We start from the raw sequence: 25,870 nt of genomic DNA on the forward strand, positions 1-25,870 counted from the left end.
AGTTAAAAGATATTAATATTAATAATATTTTGTAGTCATTGATGTTATTTTTTTATCAAAATTTTCAAGATTTTTTTCATTTTATATTTGCAATTTTTTTCTCAATTTATGTTAAATGAGATTATTTTTAAATTATGAAATGACAAATCATATCAAATCCAACCGAGTTTATTGGTTCACATCCTATTATAATCTTATCTTCATTCTAATATAATCAAATTTATACCAACTTAAGGAATAAATAACTTAATTTTTATCTAAAAGACTTAACTATCTACGTATTATGTTCAAATTTATTGATTAATTATATTTGCATTTCAACGTTTTGGTTTAGTTATATTTATATTTAACAACATAGAAACTTACATTGTATGGTTCAGATTTTCTATTTTCTATATTTATGCTAAAAGGTTTTTATTCACAAATTTATATGTTGTTTATAAAACTAATAGAAACATCCTAGTAACGAATAATCTAAGTCTTGATTGATATAAATGATAGTGATACTGTCCTTTAAGTAGATTAATAATTTATTTATTTTCAGTAAGAAAATTACTAACTTATTTACTATTAGGTTTTCTACCTCTCTAGATATTTTAATTTAATCCTATAAAAGGAAGTTAATTTACTTATGAAAGCTTATTAATTGTTCTTTTTCTTTTTTTAAATTATTCGAAACAACTTAAAGGCTTAAAAATTTAATAAACCTTGTTAAATCGCAATTCAAAAGAAAAATTACATGGTGTTGAATCTTTAGATTAATTAGTAGTTGGGAATACGTAGGTCTGCAATGTTAACATTTTACAAGTTAAATTATAATTTTTGTCTTCCATATTATAATGGTTATATATTATAATTCTTTAGATATGTAGAGATATTGAATTCATGCTGCTTAGGTGTATACTTGAGTCTGACTCTAACTTAATATGCTTAGACATATTTTAAGAATATATTTTATTTACAATCCAACCATATTAGTGACGACTCACAGATAAGTTTTCACTTTAAATTTTATAATAATTTGTATAAATTTTATTTAGGTGTATAATTTCCAATTTTTATACCATTTTAGCTCCATAATTATTTTGAGTTTGTACTTTTCTTATTATCCTTACTTCTTTGTTTTCATAGGCGAACATAAACACGAGCTTACGAGCTTAATAGTTCGGTTGTGGAATTTTAGCACAAAAATGCATGAAAATGATTTCTTTTAATGACATAAACTGTAGTCACTAGCAACATGTCCATTATGTTCTCTCCCACAACACTATAACACTAATCTCGCATCACTTCATGATTCATGTCAACCTCACCAGAACAACCAAAACCAAACCCAAAAACATTATCTATGTGTCTATAAATTATTTATCACAAAAATTCGAAATGTACAAGTCTAAGCAGCAACTAAAGGGCTTTGTATCATTTCAGCTCATCATAGTTTCTCATTCAACTTTCAAAACGCAGCTCTAATCAAGTTGTGAAGGGAAACTTTTCAAGCATCTGTCTTTAACGTAAATTAGTAGTCAGTGAGAGCATAGGCATGCTAATGATGGCAGTGTGGTTTAGGATGAAGGTATAGATGGAGATGCCCACAATTTTACTTTCTTGTCAGCACTGGCTGTGGCTAAAACCAAGACTTTATCATTTCCTGTAAAAGTTTGTGCCAATTATGGAAATTTGTTAAGAACACAGTAAATTAGGTGAAGGACCAAAAGGAATGGAGTCAGATTAGCGTCTTTACCCATTGGAATAGCCTTAGGAGACCACGAAATGCAAGAAATGTCACCTGCAAATGAAAACAATAATCAAGGAGTGGATGATCAGAGATAGAAAATTACTTTATATGTTGCAAGGGAACAACTAAAAGAGTTGATGATTGGACATACTGTCATGGGCTTTCTCAGCTGTATCCAAAACCTTTCCAGTATCAACACATAACCACTGCAATGTGGAACCATGGGTTGCAGCCAAAATTTTTCCATCCGGGGAAATACTAAGGCGGTCATAGTGCAAAGCAGCACCAGAAGAATCGCGAAGAGGAATAGGGAACACCTTCAGTGTCTTTGGATCCTCATCAAGGTGATATCGAACTTCAGGATACAAGGAAAATAAGGTGAGATGAATTGAATTAATTAACAACCTAGTCCTTAAGACAGCACATATGAACATTTGGATAAGAACCTACTTGCCCAAACCCCATGGAAAAAATAATACCATTGACTGATCAAATAACAAACCCATTTATCAGGTCAAATAAAATAACACGCACAAAAGAAAACATGTCGGTTTTCAGCTATAGAATCTCATCAAAGTGCTGTTTGAATTCTTCACTAATAGCATAAGGCATGACCAAATATCTTGTCTACAATCTTTAAAAGTATTTGCAACTGCGGTCGACACCAAGAGTTTGCTAGAAAAATAAAATCAATTACATAAGTAAAAAAATAATCATCTTTCAAAATGTGCTCACCATTGATATTCCATATTCTCATTGTACCGTCCTTGGATGCAGTGATTATTTGCTCAGAGTTCGGTGTAAAGCATAACCAAGTCACAGCACTCTGACACACAAGTAATAAACATATAATCATAGTCAAAATATTTCAATGCAGGTATGCCTTCATGAAAATCATGCTCGTGAAATTTCCATTGACACAAGATATTCTAATGTAATAAATGAAATATAAGACTACTGCATAAAAAGTATATGAAAATTAATTTATAGTATACCTTTTATATAAACAGAGTAGCAATGCATTAGAAGGAAAATATAATCTTTGAATTTTTTGGCTTGAAAAGTCTATATATGTATAAATGGGAGGTTAAATTAAATTTTAGTCACCCCCAAATAATAATGCTAACCTTATGCCCCTTAAGCTGCATAACATTTAAAACTTCCTTGGCAGATCCATCCTTTGCATATACAATCTCCCAGACCTGCCAAACATTGTAAACAAGAAAAAATGGAGAATACATAAAGCAATGTTTAAAAACAGAAGCAGTAAGGTTCTGATAAACGTTGTCAATCAAAAAATATAATGCAAAGCATAGTAATGAATAATGGTGTATTGAGAAGCTCCCTGGGGTCATCTAACAAATTGTTAGACAACTGTATTCTATTCATGTCAAAGACGAATTACAAGTCATTGCAATATTATATTTAATTTGATTTATTCTTGCTTTCACAATTTGTATGGTGCAGTTTCAAGTGATATATTGCTGCTATCTTGGTTCTTGAGTAGGCAAAGTTATTGACAGATTATAAACAAAAAAGACTTAATTATTAATTTGGTCCCTTTATTTAGGTTTATGATTCACTTTGGTCTCTATATTTTTCTTTTTGACTCAATTGAGTTTCAATATGTTTTAAATAGAGTTAATTTGGTTCCTTCCATTAAATTAGTATTAACCCCATTTGGAAAGTGCCACATCCCCCGTTTTATCTCCTTTTTGCTTTAAGTAAAATATTCTTCACAATCCCTGTTTTTATATTTGTTTTTCTACCTAAATAGATGAAACAGACTAATTGAGTTTCTAAAGTCAAGTTTTTTCCACAAATTCATTTGTCCACACTGGTCATAGAACATTAGAAATCATTTGGCTGAAACTGTTCATTGACCATTCACAAAATTAAAATAAAAGGTGTTGTGAATACATATATGTGGAGAGAGAGAGAGAGAGAGAGAGAGAGAGAGAGAGAAAGAGAGAGAGAGAACAGTGAACAAGGAAGGTGATTGGATATACAAACTTCACATGTACAAACTTCAACCCTAGCTAGTAAAAAAATAAGAGCTTAAGCTTAAAGGATACTTCTTACTGCACAGTACCAGTTACCCCTCTATGTGTGCACACATAATAAGTACTAGTAATTCATAAAAAAATAAATAGATGTGCGCATTAAACCTCACCTTCACATCTGCAGTAAATGCTGCTGCGGCAATAAATCGACCATTCGGTGATATAGCAGCCATGTTATTTTTCAATTGATTTGTATCCACATGACCAACACTCTTCCCGGTTTTTCCATGCCAAAGAATGATATCAGTCCCTGAATTAGAAATCAAATTTAGGATAGCTTAGAGAAAGCCAACATCAAGTATTAAATTTCAGCATAAAGACACTGACAATAATTTCATTAGCAACTTGAATTAAAAGTACAATACAGTGCCTTTGATTTATAAGCAGCATAAATCTCACACCACATCCAAATTTTAGTTAACAATTCAATTTTTCTTACTAATAAGTTCCAAGGTTACATGTCAGACGGTATAGGTAGCTCAGACCTTTGCAGTATTTAGTGGTGAAATAAATATGTAAAAAGGAAACATAAACAGAAATGCATGATCTACTTAAATCATTTTATGGACCCTTCCCCATACAAGGGTTTATTTTCGTGCAAGCTACTTCTGATTAAAATTGGAATTCCCTTCATAATCGCAGAGCATACTATTAGGCGAGAAGACCCTGAATATATAAATAAATTATGACAGACAAACAGAACATTTTCTTCATAGATTCCAAAGGGAAATGGTGAAAGATACCTTCTGAACAAGAGGCAATAATTGTACTTCCATCGCCACTGCCATAAGTTGCTGAGGCTCCAAACATGGTCAATATTGACTTTTTATCATGAACTTTGTGATGCTCCCACTTAATTTCTGGGAGAGGAAGTTTTGTTTGTTTATTTTCTGAAGATACAGGCTTCCCTTCTCCATACATATATAATGAAGAACCAGAAAGAGTATAAGATGACACAACAATGGAGGATGCATCATCAGAAAATGCAACTGCTGTTGGATGACCACCGGCGGGTAAATTAATCCTTAGAAACCTGCAAAAGAGTAGAGACAATAAAATTTGTGCATGAGATATGATTGACATTTATTTTATATGATGTTCCAAGAGGCTTTTAAAATGCACATACTTGAAACTTTTACTTGAAGCATCATCCAACTTAAACACTCTCAGTACTCCATCAGCGCAAGCTGTTTGCATAGACAATATAAAGTAGCAATGTAAGAAAAAAATTCCACATAATGCTTAATTGCTTGTAGAGGTGAAAATAAATAAAAAACAGAACCATGAGAACAGGAAGGAATCTTAGGTCAAAGAAATCTACAAAGGAAATTCGGAAACAACAATGATGCTTGAAAAGTAAGAGTCAATACAAGTGATCACTTTGAGACAGCAAGGAAAATTAATAAGGAGGCTGCAAATGCTAAGCACTACTTTCGCAGTTCCTTCATTGTCATTGACTACAGTGGTTTGTCTTAAAAAAATGAAATTTAAGTCTAATTCAACTTTATAAAAGTGGTTTGGTAAGTTCAGGTTTTCATCCACTTATATAGTATAATTTGGTCTTATCTCTAGTCAATATAGACTCTTCAACAGTTTGTCCATAACTTCAATGATATACCATTGTCTCTTAAACATGTCATGGCCTATGGGGAAAAAATATTTTTATGGCAGCTCTGGTCATGGTATTTTACAGCTATTTTGATCCTTTGGTTTTGGTTTCGTTATTTTGACAGGTAATATATTGTCCACCTAGTATTATTTTCACTCATCTACCTAATGAAGTTTCTTGTTTAACAAAGTATTCAGAATAATGAACATATCAACAATGAAGTCAAGATGGGTTTTCCTTTGTAGTAGAAAATAAGTATAACTAGAAATTTTTAATTAAAGACGCACATAGATTCATAGAAATGGAAATATTTGTCCATAGATCCATACTTCCATGCAAGCACCAAATTTAGTACCCATACCCATATCCTATGCATGTATACCCCTGCCCGAAAACATACTGGATTTTGGCTAAATGAAATATGTTTTCATTTTTAACATATCTTCTTTTGACAAACTAATAAAGTAAAAAAATATACTACCAATATTAATATGAAAAATTTCACAAAACCACAAGCATTAATAAAAAAATGTAACATCTAACTCATATTCACTGTTATCATATTCACTGCCACTAGGTTCCAAACCCAATTGTCACCCCATACTTCTCACTCACATTGTAGGGTTTTTTGAGTGGGCATACTGGGAAGAGTTGGTACAAAACCTGAGAGTTGTAGATCTGATGATTCCCAAGCCATGAGCCAACCCATACACAAGAGACTTGATACCACCTCTAACCCAACACCTTAAAAGAATGAGTTTATGGGTCTTTCTTCTCATATGTGGGACTCCCAACTCCACACTTGAATTCCTCACAATCTCTCTCATGAATGTGAGTCTCCATACATTACAAATTCCCCCTCTATCATGAAAGTGTTCTAACCATGAGTCCTCTACTCATATAACACTTCCCACATATGACGCAAATTGTTGGGTTTATCGAGTAGACATACCAAGGAGAGTCAACACAAAACTTTAGAGTTTATTGATCCAATGAGTCTAGAGCCATGAGTGAACCCATAAACAAGAGACTTGACACGCCTCCAACTTAAAACCTTAAAACAATGGATTGTAGATCTTTCTCCTTAAATATTGCTCACCTCAGTCATCTCCAATCAACGTGACTCCTGACCTCACACTCGGATTCCTCACACACTTCATAACCATTATTTGCTCAAATAGTCTTAAAAATTGAGTTTAAGTCCAAGCGTCAGTTTTGACCAGTTTTCCATGAGAACTTCTATTTTGGGAGCGAAAAATAAGAAAAACAATGAATGAGTTTCTCCATAAGTTAAAATTAACTAACTTATGCACAAGAGGTTACACAAGAGAGTTTCTACAAATTTGCTTATACACAAGCTATGGCGAAACTAGTTTTTATGTCTGTTCCTATTTTTTCCTCTTAGAAGTGTTTATAGAGAAATCTAAATAGGCCCTCACTCAACCCAAAAAATTAACCTATAAGGTAAAAGTTATTATCCACTTATATACTATATTGTGAAACTATCTCTAGTCAATTGTTCAATTACCTCTGGTCAATCAACACATAATGCATAGAGAAAAAGTGAACTAAGAAACACAGATCTTATAACTGAGGAAAATAAGAGGCACAAGAGAATTGAACTAAGCAGGGCAATGAAAATTGACGAATTCATCTTTAAAAGGAACCGTATTACACCTGTTGCCAAATTGCGCCCATCGTGGGAGAAGCATATCCCTGTTACCGCATCACCATGGCCCTTCAAGGTATTCAAATCCAACGGATGGTGTCGCTTGTTTTGATCCTAAACCCATAGAAGAAACCACATTTTGAGAACCAAACCAAACAAAACACGGAAATGAGAAGGAGTTAAGAATTGGAAGCTACCTTGTCGGAGGAATGGGGTTTGGAGAGAGGCTTCTTGGGAAGGGGTTTGGAGGTAGGGTTGGGATTGGGATCGAGATCGGATTTGGCAATGGATCGAACTTCGGATTGGCGCTTGCGGAAGTAGGAGTTGAAGAAGAGAAAGGCAATGATCGCACCCAACACGAGCGAAAGCGCTACGATGGGTAACGCTGGATCCATTTCAGAATGAAGAAGAAGAATAACAACGAGGACTAGAACAAGGGTTTGATTTTGTTAATGCTGTAGAAGTTGCACGCGTCGATTCTTAATCAAACCGTGGATTTGCACGTCGTGTGCAGAGATATGCAGTTGCAATTTGCATACAATTTTTGTTCACGATTATATAAAAATTAAAATATTAAGATTTATAAAACATTTTATGTTTTGTAATTTAATTTAAGATAGATTTATACATTACAAGTAAAAATTATAGTCGTTAATGAAAAGTAAAAGAAAGCTTCGAACAAAGAAAATAAACTAATATTTTGTTCTTCAACTTTTTTTTTAAGAATTTTCAAATTTGTAATAAATTATTAATTATGACATCAAAGGTTAGGCTATATGAAGAAGAAAGAGAAGAAGATCATGCACTTGAAAATCAGTGAAAATTGATTGACATGTGAAAAGAGTATACATGGAAAGCATAAACAATTTAGCTTTTACAAAATTAAAAGAACCTTAAAGAAATATAGACTTAAATTTATCTACTATGATATTTGCGAAGACTAACAATTACAGTCTAATGACGTTGATTGGAGAAGTTGTTTAGATATAAAAAAATCAACTAGTTTTTAAGTTTTATTTGATTATTCTCTAATTTTTTGGAATTTTGTTAAATAAGGTAGTGTTTAAGTTTTCAACATAAATCGGATATTGTGTTTTATATTTAGTGACTAGTGAAGTAGTTTGACTACAACAATAACAATTACACTCTTTTACAATAACAATTGTGTCATACATCTTGCTTCTAATTTTTCTCACCATGATGGATTCAAACATATAGATACTATATTGTTTTTCATTGTTTAAAAGGAGTTCTTTACTCTCATTCATATTTGAACCGAATAAAGATCATATTTGTTGTTGCCTTTAATAGTTTTATTAACAAATAAAGAATCATCAACATATATACTTCAACTTGAAACGATATTAAAATAAAATATAGTTAGATATTATTAATATTATATATAATTAATTATTAATTGTTTATTATTTAGGTATTATATATAATAAGTTATTCAATTTCTTCTAAATATTAAAAATATTTATCAATCAATTTTTTAGTTTTCTTGTTTACTCAACATGTTAATATATTTACTATTATACGTAGCTTTTATCATTTTTTTTGTTCTTGTATTTAACAATGATTAAAAAATTATTCAATATAAATATAAACATTTTCACGTGCTTTAGAGAGGTGTATAATTTGACATATGCTAATACAATTATCCACTCTTTACACGTTTATTCTCCAAGTCCAAGAATAAAATGGGAGAAAGAACATTAATATTGACATAACATAAAAGATCACATGAAGTTTTTGTTAAAAAATATAAGACCATATTGAGTAAAAAATAAATAAAAATAAATATTAAATGATTACTACAAATAAAAACCAAAAATACTATTACACCAACATTTAATTCAATAAATTATTTTATATTTGTTTTCATTAACATACTTCCAACCAAAAAACTAAAACAATAGGCTTTACCACATCTTAATCTTTATAAAATAAAATGTCAAATTAGCAATTCTAATACATGTCATGCTTCACAAACCAATACCAAGGTAAATCTAATAATAATATAGTATTCCTATTATGGTGCAATCTTAAAACATAAAAGCATATTGCAAATACATTCACAACTTCACATCAAGTGGTTCTTAAAATTTTCACCTATCAATTATTTCTTTTTATTCAAAATACATGCACTAACTTCATTCATGAAATTTCAACTTTTATAAACATATCATTCGAAAAATTTACTAATTTATTTATACATGCATGGTTCAAAAGGTGAACCTCAACCCAAAAATCACAAGTACTAGAATGAAATTATAGAACAAAGTCAAATTCCCTTTACCTTAATCTTCTTCATATTATAAAAAGAATTGCAACTTCAAAAGGAAAATGTATATATCAAGAACACTAAATGTAAACTCAATAAATTAAGTGCTAACATCAAACAACCCAAAGAATTAAGATTTAAAATCTTGATTTCTTGCAATTGACCCACACAAAACCTTAAAACAAAGCACATGAAAACTTAAAGAGGTACAAAAACGAAATAAAAAAAAAAAAAAAACAGAAGAAGCCTACCCTAGAGAAAAACAAAGATATTACACACTTGTGGTGGCTAGCTTGAATGTGTTATATGCATGGGAGAAATGAAAATGGAAATTAGAATCTTTGGAGAAAATAAAAGGAAATGAAAGAAGAGAGAATAGGAAAAATAATATGCAATTTCTTGTTTTGGAAATAAGAATAATATAATCTCTCTTGACCTTATCCTTCTAAGTCCACCCCATGTGCTATTTATTTTCGTTTTTTCAACTATTGACCCAAAAATAATAAAAACACAAGTCCTTCAATTTTATATCATCACTTTATCCTTCACGAAAATAGATATAATAATTTTTTTGGGAAGACTTTAACAAGATAATTCGGTGAGATTTGTTTTAAAAAATATTATCATTTTCAAAGGATCAATAATAATAATAATAATAATCTATAACAATATATAAATAGAAATCCTTTTTTTATTCACATTTTGATATTTTTGTTTTATCCTTAATTATTATTTTTAAAATGAATTATTTTATAAATATTTTACTCTTACCCATTATTCTAAAATTATTTCTGTCTTTAACAATTATGTTTAAAATTTCTTTTATGTATATATTTTATTTTTCAAATTTTATATTTAAAATTATTTTAATAATTAATTATATATTTTTTATTTATTTTAACTCAAATTTCTATTAGTATTTGTGTGTTCGATAGTAACAGTAGTAGTAATAATAATTATTATTATTATCTAAAGTGGGTGTCATGAGGTGTGTAATTTTAAAAGGATTTAATTTTAATGCGCTTAGTATAATAGTTTTATATAATTAACTTATAAAAACATCTTGAAATAAATTTTACCATATTTATTGAAAACGATAATTTAAATTGTGATAATTTCGACTATGAAGAAATCTTAAAGCACGCAAATTGTTTGAATGATGTGTTAATTTTGACTGAAAAATGAATATCAACGTCGTCAGAAAATAAACTATGCACTAACATTTTTTACATGTGTTAATTGCATAAATTTAAAATTAATGACACATTTAATACATTTTCTTTCTCACCAGAACTTAATTATGTTTTTAATCTTTGACTTTTTGAATAATTATAGTGTGATTTCCTAATTTTTTTTTACAAAAATCTCCTTATACTAAATTAAAGACTTTTATTTCTTCAACGTCGTTTCTTATATCTAAAGAATAAACTACGAGATTAAAATTATATATTTAAAATATGACTATGGAGTATAGTGTAGGTCATTTCCTTCTCTATCAATGTTTTCAAATTATAATATTAGTAGCTATCATAATAATTGAAAAAAACTATATTAAAATGTCTTTTGTGTCACTTCCAACTTGCAAATATGAATAGTTAATTTAAAATATGACATAAAATGACAAAAGAATATGATCCAATATATAACGTGACGATCTTGCACACAACAATTGGAATTATATATGAACCAAATTTCAAATTGACCGAAAATAACAATCACAATTGTTTGATTGATTGATTTACTTTTCTAAACATTTGATGTTATACAAATAGTATTTATCACAATCCATAAATATAAGTTCTTGAAGCATATGTTAATCTTCGTATTAATCATTGTTCATAGATAACCCTTTTGCTTGCAGCATTGAATTGCATCTACAAACATTTCCTCCATGCTATGCTTAAACTCAAATCCAGCATCCATAAGTTTCTTGGAGATTAAATGTGGAAGCTTGACATCATGAAATTTCTTCACCTCGCTAGAACAAGAAAACCAAAAAATCAAAATTAAATCACAGTTATAAATTTGAGAAATTTGAGAAATAATAGTTCAGAACTCACTCTACTGATATTTGAAAATTGGGGTATTTTGCTGAAAGAAGTTCTGCTATTTCTTCAACATTTGCAATGAACGGTGAGCAATTATACCTCCCTTTTGGATTAGGATGATGAAGGAGGAAGATATGTGCTCGTGCAATATCATCAACATGTACCATGTGAAGACGAGAGGCACAAAATGGATTTTTCTCACCTGCACATCATCGATAGACAAAATTAATTTATAACATGAGATTTGTATATATTATCCGGATAATGATACGATATGAACACAAAAAGGAGATACGGTTAAATTGAAAAAATATAGAATATGCGCCATCATATATTTGCATATTAGTTTAAAATTGTCAACTAATATAAAAGAAATCTAATTTATCTATCTAATATTCAAAAAGTGAAAAGTAGTTATAAAATTTGATCCTTATTTTAATCATTATAATAAAAATTTATGTAATAAGTTTACAAGTTTATAAATTTTTAAGAAAATCATTAGATTTGTGGTTATTAACATCGTGATGGAATCATGCCAAAATCATGTCAAAGACAAAGAAATGTTGGACATATGTCAAACACGAGACACACCATTTATAAGAGGTATTCGAGCATCATATTGTATGTCTTACATTGAAACATAAACATAGCATGAGATTCAACATTAATGATACGGTATGAACAGAGGAGATACAGTCAAATTGACAAAATATAGGACATGCGACACAACATATATTTGTATATTGGTTTGAAATTGTTAACTAACAAAAAATCTAATTTGTCTATCTAATATCCAAAAAGCGAAAAGTAGTTATAAGATTTGTTTATGTAATAAGTTTACAAGTTTATAATTTTTTAAGAAAATCATTAGATTTGTGGTTATTAATATTATGATAGAGTCATATCAAAATCATGTCAAAGACAAAGAAATATATTTCAAATTGGACATGTGTCAGACACGGGACACACCATTTATAAGGCATATTCGAGCATCATATTGTATGTCTTACATTGAAACATATACATCTTAAGCTTGGGATTCAACACTAATGGATAGTCGAATAACATTCTAATAACAGGTAACACAATAAACCCAACAAATAACAAATATTATAACAATGAACTTCAGAAGATTATGATACTATATTAAGAAGTGAACTTTAAAACTAACTTAATCTAAAAAAACATGTAAAGTGAGATCAAATCCTATAAATCTACTTTATCTCTGGTGTGATGTACAATATTAAGTCTACTTTTGACATGTGTAGCAATGGTGTAACTGATCATAAATTCAAAACATTTTCTAATAAAAATTGATGAGCAAAGAAGTTGAAAAGGGTCCTACAAATTGAAAGTTGCAGCACATACCAAATAAGAAAGAGAGAGTGGTATATATTGAGCCAGGGAGTTTATAGGACAGACGAAGGGTCCAAGAACAAAAGTAGGAATGAGAGTGACAACATCCAACCCATGTTTTTTTCCAAATTCAAGAACTGCTTTCTCTGCCATTGTCTTAGAAATTGAATATGCCCAAGCAAAGGGCTTCAAATCTCTGAGAAGATTCTCATCACTCCAATAACTCTCATCCATCACATCATCTTCTTTCTCCTGCCAATAAACAGCAGAAGCACTGGAAGTGTACACAACCCTCTTCACCGTCTTTGAATTCAGACATGCTTTCAGAATCCCTAAGGCTCCATCAGTGCTTCTTTTGGTCACCACTTCCTCTGCTTCCTTCAATTCTAAGGTCAATGCTTATAAATCTTGTTATGTTAGAAGTATCATATCGATTAAATTTAAGGTCAATTCACAATATATAAATGGTGCAATCTTCACCTTATAAGTCGGTTTTGTAGGGTTAAATTAGGCTTAAAAACCTACTTTTAGCATGGTATCAGAAACTTAGAGTCTATCATAATAAACTTTCTTAAACATTTTGTTCCACCCGATATCAAACCGTTAATTATGAAATGAATTGCGAAAAATTTGTACCTAGTTATATATCATGAATAAGAGTATAAAATATCTTTCAGAATTTCATATCAGATCCACTGAGATGAAAGGTGTATAAATGATTAACCTGGATCAGGTCTAACAGTGGTATGAACAGTGTAACCATCTTCAAGTAGTCTCTTGATGATCCATGAGCCAATAAACCATGTGCCTCCAGTTACACAAACTCTTCCTTTTCCTTCTTCCATTTGTGGGTTTTATATTTTGATCCGTTTCTAGTTTTGATGGTTTTGCTTGAATATTCATGAATGGACTCATATATACACATAAAAAATCAAACATGCTTTGCATGGCACTATTATACTTTTTGTTTCGGTAATGGGGGACAGATATCATTGCTCTTTTCTGGAAAGAACAGAACAATCTATTAATATTTTGTAATAAAGAGATTACAGTTATATCTTTAAGTATTTGTTGTTGGTTTTTAATTTTTGAAAAGTTATTGTTTGATTCTTGATTTCTCTTCTTCTTGTGTAGGCCTTTTGTTAGTTTTTTTTTTTTTTTTAATTTATTTAGTTTAGTTTCTACCCTCTTTTAAAAATAAAGAGCAAAATAAATACTGAATGAATCTAAGTAGAAAAATGATGATATCTAGATAGATTAAATGGGTAGGAAAAATTACAATAGAAAGGAAATAGAATGATTATATGAAAAGGAAAAGAAAATGAGAATTAGATTATAATATTAAAAACATGGGATATCAAATAGGAAAATTCATTATTTCTAGAAGAAAAAAGACATTTGAATATAAAATTGTCAAATTGACTCACACACAAACAAAATTAATAAAATTTCCTGACTTTTTCTTCTATTCTTTTGTACTTTTCAATGCAGTTTCTAAACTACCAATCAGATTGAAAACCCATCACAGGATGAAAAGAAGAAAATATACGTTTTTGTTGCTCTAAGCTTTTTTTAAGTTTACAATTAGTCATTTTTAAAGCAATTGTTTTGGGTTGAGTTTATTAAATTTAGAAATGTATTATTTGGTATTTCAAATAGTTTAGATGTAGGGATTTAGAATTTTATGAAGGTTTATTTGTATGTGCTTTTATTTTAATAACTATTATATTATTATTTAATGTTAGTGATTGATAAATGGACCCAAGGGGTACTGTAAATAATATAAGTTTAGATGGTTAGGTGTGAATTTTGAATTGGTCTTTGAGTTGGTTTAAGACAATGAAAGTGAGAATAGTCTTTTACTAGTATCTTTAAGAAACAAAAAAGTCTTTTCCCTATTAACATTACAATAGAGGAAAACATTTTTTTCATTCACTTCAAATGAAATTTATCTCGAATTTAGATAATAAAAAATCATTTTCTTGTTTTTCATTTTCTGTTGAATAGAGGGTTTTTAAGCTGAACATTGCATGTGATTAAGCATAAAAACTTTGCATGTGAGTTTGACGCAGTATGTTTCCCGAGTTATTGAATTTACATGAAAATAAAAGTTGAATCTCTTTTCAATTTGAGTACAAAATTTTAGGAGACGTTTTTTTCTTTTCGGAAATAATGAATGCTTTGTTGAAATTAGAACTATGATTATTCTAACTATTTGAATTGTGTTTTCCTTATTCATATCCTCAATACTTTCATGTTAGGATTTTTGGATGCTAAAGTGATAATAAAATACATTTTAGTTTAGTGATAAAGTTGTTAGTAAATATTTTATTATAATTTAAAAAGTTTTAATATTTTAGTGTTTGGTTTACCTTCTTGAACAATGTCAGGCGCACGTTTATTGTGCTCTTAAGTCGGTGATCACCGTCTCAGATTTCGCATTTTGAATTTAATTTGTGTAATTTGATACTTTAAATCAATTCTTAGTATTTAAACATTTAGATGATTATAAGTTTTTTTTTTCCTTAGCTCAATCGGTGCCGTTATATAGAGATATTTTCAACAATCATCAACCATTTTTTAAGTTTTCACAAATTCAATATACATTAATCATGATTATATACATATTAACAAATAATATACAATTAACTTGTCCACTTAACATTAACATCTTAAACATCCAATTTAACATATTTCGCACTCAACCTAATTTAAGTAAAAAACAACCTTTCAATTAAACTAAACATGCAATTTCACAATTCAAAATACATTTCATCATCCATTTTAACACGTCAAAACAAAATTAATTAAGTTTCGCTCACCTTAAGAATAACCTCAAAACATATTGATGGCACTCACAAGTCTTTTGACTCACAAAAACTTGAACTTAAACTAGAGACAACGTAAAAACAAGCAGATCAAACCAAAATGATTATCGATTAGCAAAGAGTGAAAACATAGACTATAAAAGCACATGCAACCTAATAAGGATCACTTGTAATGCCAAAATAAGACTGGAGCATCGAAGGAGAACGAAATTCTCAACTTACCTAGTTTAAATTCAAGTTGAGTTGAGTTCATTAGGAACGAGATTGATTTAAGCTGGTTTGGACTTAGGTCAAGCTGAGTTAGTTTAGACCATGATTGAGCTGAGTTGATCTTGATCCAAGTCAAGTCGAGTCTACCTAAACCTAAGTTGAGCCAATTTGACCCTGACCCAAGTCAAGTTAAGTTCACCTTGACTAAGATTGATACAAGTCAACCTATGCCCAAGTTAATCCAAGTTGACCCAAACGTAAGTTAATTTGAATCAATATGAACACAGGTCAAGCCAAGTCAGCCAAGACCTAGGTTGAGTTGAATCAACCTGACCTAAGTTAAGCCAAGTTTGTCTGGGTCGAAGTTGAACAAATTCGAACTTGGACCAAGTCGAGCTGAGTCCACCTGAGTTGAGGTCGAGGTGAGTTAGCCTGATCCCATGTCTAGCCGAGTCAACCTGATCCCATGTCTAGCCGTCAACGTAGGTCGAAGTCAAGGCAATTCAGCCGAACCTAAGTAGACTGAATTCGTTAGGGCTGAGGTTGATGTGAGTTGACCCAAGCCTAGGTTGGGTCTAGTCAATTCAGGTCTAGGTTGAGTCAAGTCAATTCGAGTGTGAATCGAGTCAAGTCGATTCAAAGACCAACTCAAGTTAGCCTGGGCTCATATCAAGCGGAGTCAACTTGAGCTCAGATCGAGCTAAGTTGCCTAGTCCCAAGTTGAGTTGACTCAACCTAAGCTTAGGTTAATTTGTGCCAACCTAAGTCCAGGTCCAACTTAGTTGATCCTAGACTGTGTCGAGTTGATTTCGTCTAGGCTAGGTTGAGATGAGTTAGTCTAGATCTAGGTTGAGGTGAGTTAGTCAAATTTAGGTCAAGGCGAGTTAGTCATACCCAGGTCAAAATGAGTTGGTCTAGGCCCAAGTCGAGCCACGCTACCCAGTGTAGTTTGAGCATGGTAGTCAAAAAACGCGATCCAAACCGTAAGATTGTACAATTGTACGATCTTCTTCCACCTCTCTGATCTCATTTCACTTAAAACTCGCGATCTTCATGGATCGTGTGAGATCGTCGTTGTAAATCACGAATTGTATGGGAGTGGCGATTCTCGCGAGATAGTCCCTCACAGTCACGGCGGTATTTCTCTCATTGTCTCGCATCGCAATCCATTCCAACAGTGAGGGAGAATAAGGAGATAGGTTAAGCAATGACGGGGACACCTCTATCAACATCAACTCTCGAGATGACGACAACTCTTGCAGGCATAGTGGCGGCTGCCTCTCTATCACTTCGTGAGGGAGGATGAAAATGGAGTTGTTTTAAAACCCTAAATCTTTAACCTAGTTTTTTAATAAGTATATTAAAGTCAAATTGTAAAGCCCATTTAGTAAGTAAATAGCCATGACAGTAAAAGCTATTGCATGGTAAAAATAACTCTTTTAAAATAAAGAGGGTAAAGAGTCATGACAGTAACTATTAAATAAAAGAGTGTAAAGACCTTTAACAATAAAAGTAACTCTTACAAAAAAAAAAAAAGAATGATTCCCTCTCTTCCAAAGAGAGAAAAAGCGGGACTGTGTGATTAAAAAAAAGTAAAAGTGGGACATTAAAAAGATAAAGTTGTCAATGTTACGATAAAGAAATAATAACTCTCTCCATCTTGTCAAAATTAAAACTAATCCCTCTCTTCTATAAATCGAGAAGACTACCACTAGACAATTACTCCTACTCACTGAAACAACCACTCCCTCTCTTCTTTGTTTGCACCTAGTGATGAATTCTTTTATTTAATGTATTATAAGGTTTAGTTATGAATTTTAAGTGAAAATAAAATTTGTAGGATCTTACGATCCAATCCGTACTATGATCTTCCGATTTACGATTTATATTATTTTTTTCAATTTTGAGTAGGATCTTCATTTTGACTACCATGAGTTTAAGCTATATAGCCGTGAATCTAAGGCAAGTGTAGGTCAATCATGATAAAGTTGGGTTTGGTTGAAATTTAAGCTATATAGCCGTGAATCTAACCTATTTAAGGTCTATTTAGATTCAAATAAACCAAAATGGATCAAGTCAAATTGAGACCATATCGAACTAAATAAAATTAATCCCACGTCAACTTTAATTTTATCCACATCAAATTTAGTCTAAATTACAAAATAAATTTAGTCTCATATAAATTAAATTAAAACTATTTTTATTAAAATAAATTTAAAATGTCAATCCTGGTTTATTAAATTTGAATTAGATCTAACTCAATTTTATAAATTCCAAATTATCATCACTCCTAAATAAATATTATATTTTGCTTAAAGATATAAAGATATATCTTTTATAAGAAAAAAATCTTTTACGATTTGACATGTTTTATGTTTCTGAGAAAGACATAATTATTTTACATATTTGTACCTAGCTTGCATAGATGTGAAAGGCTTTGTGAGTCAAATATCACATCAATGATTCAACAACATATAAATGTGATTTAGTATACAAAAATATAAGATACAAAATAACAAATAATTACTTTGCACTGTTGTAAAAGAAAAAAAAAAATCATTTTACTACTTTAGCATATGTGCGTCTTTTATTATTTTTCTATATGGTCAAATCCAATATTATGCGCACGTAACGTTTTGTCGACGACAGCATAATTGTGTTCCTCCTATGAAAAACTTTTTATATCGGTCGGAAAAGGAAAATTAAATGAATTTTACAAATTAAAATTATTGTGTGCATAAATTTATTCATTAAAAATCTCTCATAATTTTTAAAAAATAGCTTATGTATAGAAATTGACTCTGAAAGCCATGTCTCCACAAATCTCCTCTTATCTATCTTAAATTAATTTCCAAGATTTTCTTTTATTTTAATATATTTTTACTTTATGAAATCACTAATATTTCCTATCGTTATTCTTTTCCCTTTTTATTTCTTCCTCTTGTCTCCGTTGCTTTTTTTCAGGTATAACTTGTTCCGATTACGTAAGTTCGCCGTTGACCGCAAATTTTTATAGGAAAATGATATTTTAACCCACTTTTTTGACCCACTTTTAACCCATTGCTTTAATCACCATTAGATCATCTTTTTTATTATGTGATGATCTAATGATGATTGAAGTGGTGGGTTAAAAGTGGGTCAAAAAAAATGGGTTAAAGTATCATTGTCCATAGTTGTTTACGGAATCACACACTGAAAAATTCTAACTCAAAATCATTGATTGTGATAAAGTAATCCCACACAGTTTAACATCCATGATTGATAATATTTTATTATACATGTTTTTTTTTCCACCGCTGATATCTTTAGTCCACCAAATCAAAAATTAAATAATTCTGATTGTTGCATGGTGTGTGTCTTTGACAACAGATGAATTTTCACACTTTCACACTGCGTCAGATAATGCAGCAAGATTTGAAAGTAACATGAAAACATGAATATTAAAGGATAGAAACAAAGCAGAAAAATTATATCCTTTATTGATTAATCAGGAACAACAACATGCATCAAACATTGTAGATGCCTCCAACAATTTATTTGGTGAATTCGATGAGTGAAAATGATTTAAAGATAGGCATTTTGCTTGCAGCATTCAATTGCATCAGTAAACATGTCCTCCACACTATACTTGAACTCAAAACCAGCATCCACCAGTTTCTGCGAATCTAAATGTGGCAACCTCGCACCTTTTATTTCCTTCACCTCTCTGAACGAACAACACAAATCAATTATTAGTCCTTCAATTAACACAAAACCAGATACTTTGTGATGTTATAAACTGTGACTGAAACTGCAATCTAAAACCTGACTATGTGCAAGGAGAAGAACAGAACTTACTCTGCAGATAGTATTTGAAATTCTGGGTATTTGGTTGAAATAATTTCAGCAATCTCTTCAATGGGTACAATGAAGGGTGAACAGTTATATCTCCCTTTGGGATTAGGATGCTCTAGCAAGAAGATATGTGCTCTAGCCAAATCATCCACATGAACCATATGGTAACGAATCACACCAATTTCTTCCTTTTTGCCTGCATCAATTTAACACCAACTTCAGTTATATAAACCTTTAATCTTGTGAAAAAGTGTCATGTGATTTCAATAGAACCCAGTTTGAAAGATGAAAAGGAAAAAAGGTGAAGAAGTGTACCAAACAACAAAATCAGTGCTCTTTCAACAGAGTCAGGAAGCTTGGGACAAATGAAACTCCCAACAACAAAGGGAGGCACAAGACTCACAACTTCCAATCCATTTTGTGCTCCAAACTCAAACACTGCCTTCTCTGTCAACACCTTTGAAACTGTGTAAGACCAACTAAAAGGCTTCAAGTTCCTAAGCAAATCAACATCACTCCAAGCACTTTCATCAACCACATCTTGTGGCTCTGGCCCAGTGAAGGAAACAGTGGAGGCACTAGAAGTGTAAACCACCCTCTTCACCGTCTTTGATTTCACAGCTGCTTTCAGAATGCCTAGTGCTCCCTCAATGGCCCTTTGGGTCACAACTTCTTCTGGCTCGTTCACTGCAAAATCAATCGGTGTGGCAGTGTGGAAAATCCCAACACACCCTTCTACTGCTGGGCCAAAACTCTCTGGGTCACTCAGATCAGCGTTGAAAAAACGTAGCTTTTCTGATGCACCAGGTAGGTTTGTGAGAAAGCTAACATCCCTCTTGCGTCCTGTTCATGCCAAAATAGAACAACATAGTCATAACCTTGTCTAACATTAACTTCTGTAGAGCGTATTTGTTTTATAGTAAAAACATTATGAAACGAAACAGTATCTATGTCTTTTCCTCGTACGAATAAAGTTTTAGTTACTTACCTGGGTCAGATCTAATAGTTGTGTTAACAGAATATCCATGTTCAAGGAGTGACTTGATGAGCCATGAACCAATGAAGCCTGTGCCTCCGGTTACACAAACTGTGCCTTTTCCCTCTGTCATTTTAATACTCTTCCTGTGGCACGGTTTACTTTTCTATGTGTTGTGCACTTCTTCACACACTCTATGAGTTTCTTCTGCTTTCTCTGAATGTATATAAATAGAAGCATATAGCAATGTATTAGGTTGGTAGCTTTTGCTATCAACTACAAGGTGATGTTTCAGTGCTGTTATTGACTATTCTTTGGGTCAAATATAGCACAGTTGAATGAATGAACTTCACTCAAGTTAATTTAGTTTTCTCCATTCAAAGAGACACAATAGGCACATTTAGAGTTGAGAAAGATAGTAACCAAGAAAAATATATAATGTAGGAGATAAGTCTCTGTTTTCTGCAAGTTTGAACAGCTCTCTCACCTACCAAACTCACTTATAGAGTTATAACTTTGGTTTTAAGTTCTATTCTAACTATTAATCAGAAGAAAAAAAACTCTATGATTATAAATACATAATTCGTTTTAATATTTAATCTTATCATATAAACAACAGAAATTAATATCTTAATTGAGAGTAAAATATATAAAAAAAATACAAAACTTATTAGAGTGTGTACAACCTTGGAAAAGCTAATTTCCTTTTATAAATTAGAAGGATAAATGATATACACCAAACTGCACATGCTCAACTACCGAATATAATTTAAATACTCAAACTAGAATAAAATATTTATATTCTATTGACTGGGGAAGCGTTTAATTTTATTCTAAGAGAAAAAAAAAGGCTGCTTTCTATCAAACCCTGACAAATATTGGTGAAAAAAAATGACCCGATCAACTTGTAACCCATATGGGGCCAAATTAATTTAAGAAGAGAAGATTATTAGATTGGTTAATATTATTGATGTAGTTCAGATTGAAAGTTTAGACCTTTATTTTAGGTTTTAGTCTAATTCATCTATTTTTTTTTCACTCGATTCATTTTATTATTATACCACTCACATCACACACAAAGTTGATTATCATAACTAAAACAAAAAATAAATAGTTTGTTATATATGTCCTTCATTTCAGAGGCAGAAGACAACTAATTATTACAACTAAAAAAGAATGGTTTGTCATTTTTAGACAATAAATTATTTTGGTTCCATTGAACGACAAGAACTCAGTGTTAACCAAACATCAATTATGCATCATTTATCCTTAAAAATTGGAAGGTTACATGTGGGAATGGAGTTGTATCACGTTCCTCCAAGAAGAGTCAACTATGAATGTTTTTTGTGTTTTGAAAAGTTTATTTTATTGGGAGAGAAGTTGAGATGGGAGAATGAATGGAAGGAAAAAGAGAAGTTAGAATTGTCATGGTTTGATTAAGATGGAATTGTGAAGAGAAAAATTGGACCATTTCCACTATCCAAGTATTGATGAATTGATTCACTTTATTGATGAATTGATTGCATCTAATTGTTGAAAAAATAAAAATACCTATTATCTTGACTTATATAAATTGATTTCACGTTAAGATATATTTCAAAATAAATAATATCATTATATGTTGAAAAATCCAGAACCTTTAAAAGAATGTTATATAATGAAATTGGTTGGAGCAATTTAAGACATATCATGTTTACATTTTCACAAATATACAATTTTAATAGGAGATTTGGTACTCCATTTTTTGAAAAATATTTTATTTAGTTCAATTTTTACTATGATTTAATTGCTTATAAGATATGCTCGTACATGTAAGTGATAATGGTGTCAATTACCTTTTTAATGTAAAATGTGAATGGTAAATTTAACAATTGATATTTACTATATACTATTTCAATGAACATGTTATTATTTTATTATTAAAAATTGAATGATATATTAGTAATATTGTTTATAAGTTAAAAGATCAAATTTATAATTAAAACTTTACAACATTGCATATTTACAAAAGTTTTAGAAAAAAAAATATATTTCATACCTAATTTATAAAATTGGAACTAATCAAAACCCATGTTAGGTTATGTTGGGTTAGAAGGGGTGGTAAAGTCCTCCACTTCCACCCTAAGTAGTAAAAGATGAGATTAAAATAATACTTGTGTTGAAAGAAATGTATAAACTAGTCAGGTTTTGAGTCTAACACGTAATGTTTAAATTTAGTTTGTGAAAATTTTCGTTGATTCGAATTTGACTTGGTTAATTTATAATTGTTTTCAATGACAAGAAACAAAATTAAAATTAAAATCTCACACAAATTATTCAAACTAAACTTTACCACAGATGATCCCTGTGGATATTTCTAACTTATTGACTTTTGTTTCTATTAAAATTTTATTAAATTGATTAGTCAACTTAATATTTCTTAAACATTGTAATGTTGTTTGATAACAGTACAATACATGCTCAATATAGCTTGAAAAATTCAAATATTCTGAATTGAGCAAATAAATTTAGTTAAGTTTTGAGATTTTCAGAGTTCTCCACTTTAAATTAAAATAGTAGATAACTGAGATGTAAAATTGTAATAAATTTAGTAAAAACTAACATGTATTTACCTAAATCATTCGTATATGTATTCATCGAAAGATTTCGTCAATATAGACTGAACAAATGCCTAAAAAAAAAGTTATAAACTAAACCATTGTTATTACGTCATAAGATAAGAGATACTTAACATAATTCTAATATAAGATGTGTCGCATTTTTAAACATATATTTTTATATTTTACATCTTCATTATGTATAAATAAACTTATATAACATGGTTTAAATCTATATATTAATTGCAAGTAATCCAAATAAACATCTACTAAAAAAATTGTATTTGACATTAACTAAAAAAATTGATTGCTTTTGATAAAGAAAACACAACTAATTTTAATTGAGAAAAACATTATTATAAGCCATAAAAAAATTTAAATTATTATCTAAAATAACAATTACAGTTGACTATATCTAAAACAAAAACCTTCCAAGATCAATAGAAAAAAATATATTAAATTAATAGTTTTATAACTTTTGATTAATTGCCAGGATTTCCATAACTAAACAGTCAAGTTGATGGAATATAGAAAGAAAATGCATAGTTGTAAGAAAGAAATAAAAAGAAAATTTGTATACTTTTATATTTTAAATAAAATTTAAAACTCTATAATTTTAGATAAGCAAATTACTTTGAAAATTTTATAATTTTTATTTTCTTTTAAAATTTCTTGTCTAAGAAACTTATTATATTATAAAATATTTCAAATCTTCTATATAGAAGAATTGGTTTGACTTTTATTATTAATTATGAAGTAGTCACGCGTGTCTCCAGCTAAAAAGGAATTTGAATTGTTTGAATATCTACATCATCGCACTAATAGTCTGGAGTTGTACAAAATGGACTAAGCTTTTATGTTTCATATAAACAAATATAATAATAATAATAATAATAATAATAATAATAATAATAATAATAATAATAATAATCTATAACTATATATAAAGGGGATTCCCTCTTTTATGTCCATATTTCATAATTTCAACTTTACCCTTTATAATTTAATTATTTATTAAATTTTTAAAAATTAACGATTACTTTTACAAGTTTTTATAAAATTATTTACTTATTTCTTTTTTCTTTTTTTCTCTTACTATTCATTAACAATTATTTTTCTCTTATTTTTTCCGTATATTTTATTTTATTTTTTATAAATATATTTTTATTTTGTTTATTAACTTAATAACATTACAATATCATCAATTATTAATATAATTCAAAAAATGTGTACACACATGTGTGATAGCGCCTGTATTTACACTAGTAATAATAATAATAATAATAATAATAATAATAGTAATAGTAGGAGAGAAAATAGAAAGTTTAAGGAAAATTCAAGTAAAAGCACTTGCGTCATGCAGTCATGTGATCCAATTTATTTATAGCATTTGACCCAGTCATAATTTATCTTTTTTATTATATTTAAATATATATTTTTAAATATTTAAATATGTTTTATTATTTTACTTTTATAAATTAGTAATTTTGATTTGATTTTAATAAAAAAATGTTTTCAATTTTAGAAAGTTTAAAATTTAATTTTTAATACAATATTAAATGTGGATGCGTTCAACTTATTTTTATTATAACAAAACATTTATTATTATAATAATTATTAAAATAAAAATATTATTAAATTGATTCTTATAAAAATAGTTATAAAAACAAATAATTTTTATATTCTTATTATAAATCATTTATTTTATTTGTAAATGTTTTTTTATTATGAATAATCATTTAAATGTTAATGAACACATATGGAGAAGATAAGGTCAACTGTGTGGGGTGGCTGGGACTGTGAGTGGTGGCTAAATAGAAGAAGCTAGATTTTCTCTGAAAATTATCTTTCAGAAGACTAAAGAAGAAAGTTAGATGTATGATAACACAACTTCATATGTAAAGAAGATTTTATTTATATATATATATATATATATATATATATATATATATATATATATATATATATATATATTAAATATCATTTAATTTTATTTACTTTATTTTTATCTAATATAAATTTTGAATTTAACAAATTTATTTTTTAAAATATAGTTTAAGTTGTTTGTTATTATAAAATTATTAAATAAAAACTATTAAACATTTCATAATGAAATATTAATATATATATATATATATATATATATATATAACTTTTTGTAATTATTATTTTACCCATGTATATAATTTTAATATTATCTTATATTTATAAATAAATTACATAATAACTTCATAGTTAAGAAAATAGTATACATTTACTATAATATTTTTTATAAGTATTAATATATTTTAAATAAATCATAACAAAATTGTAAATAGCTTTAAAAGGATCAATTTAATTACATTTGTTACTAATTCATTACATTAAATATTCGCATATTATATTGATATGAAAAGTTTAATACTAATTTAATTAGATGAGGAGTTACAAAATTTTAAGAATTATACAATTATAATATAAAATATAAAGATATAATTACACTATGAAATAATATATTATAGGTGTTGAAAATTTGTAGGGATGGGTTATGAAAATATAAGAGATAGGAGATATATGATAGATATAAGACATGTTATATGGAGGAATTTTTTATTTTATTTTATTGATATACTTTTTTCTCTTTATTTATATATATATATATATATATAAAACAAATGT

The 25,870-nt window shown here is 29.3% G+C and overlaps 2 protein-coding genes and 1 pseudogene across 2 annotated transcripts; all 3 read right to left on the reverse strand.

The window, feature by feature from the left end:
- Positions 1 to 1,191: 1,191 nt before the first annotated feature.
- On the reverse strand, positions 1,192 to 7,599 carry LOC114186109 (transducin beta-like protein 2). The gene is made up of 10 exons (XM_028074134.1): positions 7,274 to 7,599; positions 7,085 to 7,190; positions 4,925 to 4,985; positions 4,542 to 4,831; positions 3,909 to 4,048; positions 2,863 to 2,937; positions 2,471 to 2,561; positions 1,887 to 2,090; positions 1,742 to 1,786; positions 1,192 to 1,648 (listed from the first exon to the last, which is right to left on the reverse strand). Exons 1-10 carry the CDS (start codon positions 7,469 to 7,471, stop codon positions 1,563 to 1,565), a joined length of 1,296 nt encoding a protein of 431 aa, XP_027929935.1. The 5' UTR covers positions 7,472 to 7,599; the 3' UTR covers positions 1,192 to 1,562.
- A 3,473-nt stretch (positions 7,600 to 11,072) lies between these two features.
- LOC114186000 lies at positions 11,073 to 13,742 on the reverse strand (annotated as a pseudogene).
- A 5,513-nt stretch (positions 13,743 to 19,255) lies between these two features.
- LOC114183399 (vestitone reductase-like) lies at positions 19,256 to 21,020 on the reverse strand. Its single transcript, XM_028070413.1, has 4 exons — positions 20,628 to 21,020; positions 19,955 to 20,482; positions 19,643 to 19,835; positions 19,256 to 19,511 (listed from the first exon to the last, which is right to left on the reverse strand). Exons 1-4 carry the CDS (start codon positions 20,746 to 20,748, stop codon positions 19,370 to 19,372), a joined length of 984 nt encoding a protein of 327 aa, XP_027926214.1. The 5' UTR covers positions 20,749 to 21,020; the 3' UTR covers positions 19,256 to 19,369.
- Between the last annotated feature and the right edge of the window lie 4,850 nt (positions 21,021 to 25,870).

Source organism: Vigna unguiculata, chromosome 5 (assembly GCF_004118075.2).
Source record: "Vigna unguiculata cultivar IT97K-499-35 chromosome 5, ASM411807v1, whole genome shotgun sequence".
Taxonomy (NCBI): Eukaryota; Viridiplantae; Streptophyta; class Magnoliopsida; order Fabales; family Fabaceae; genus Vigna; species Vigna unguiculata.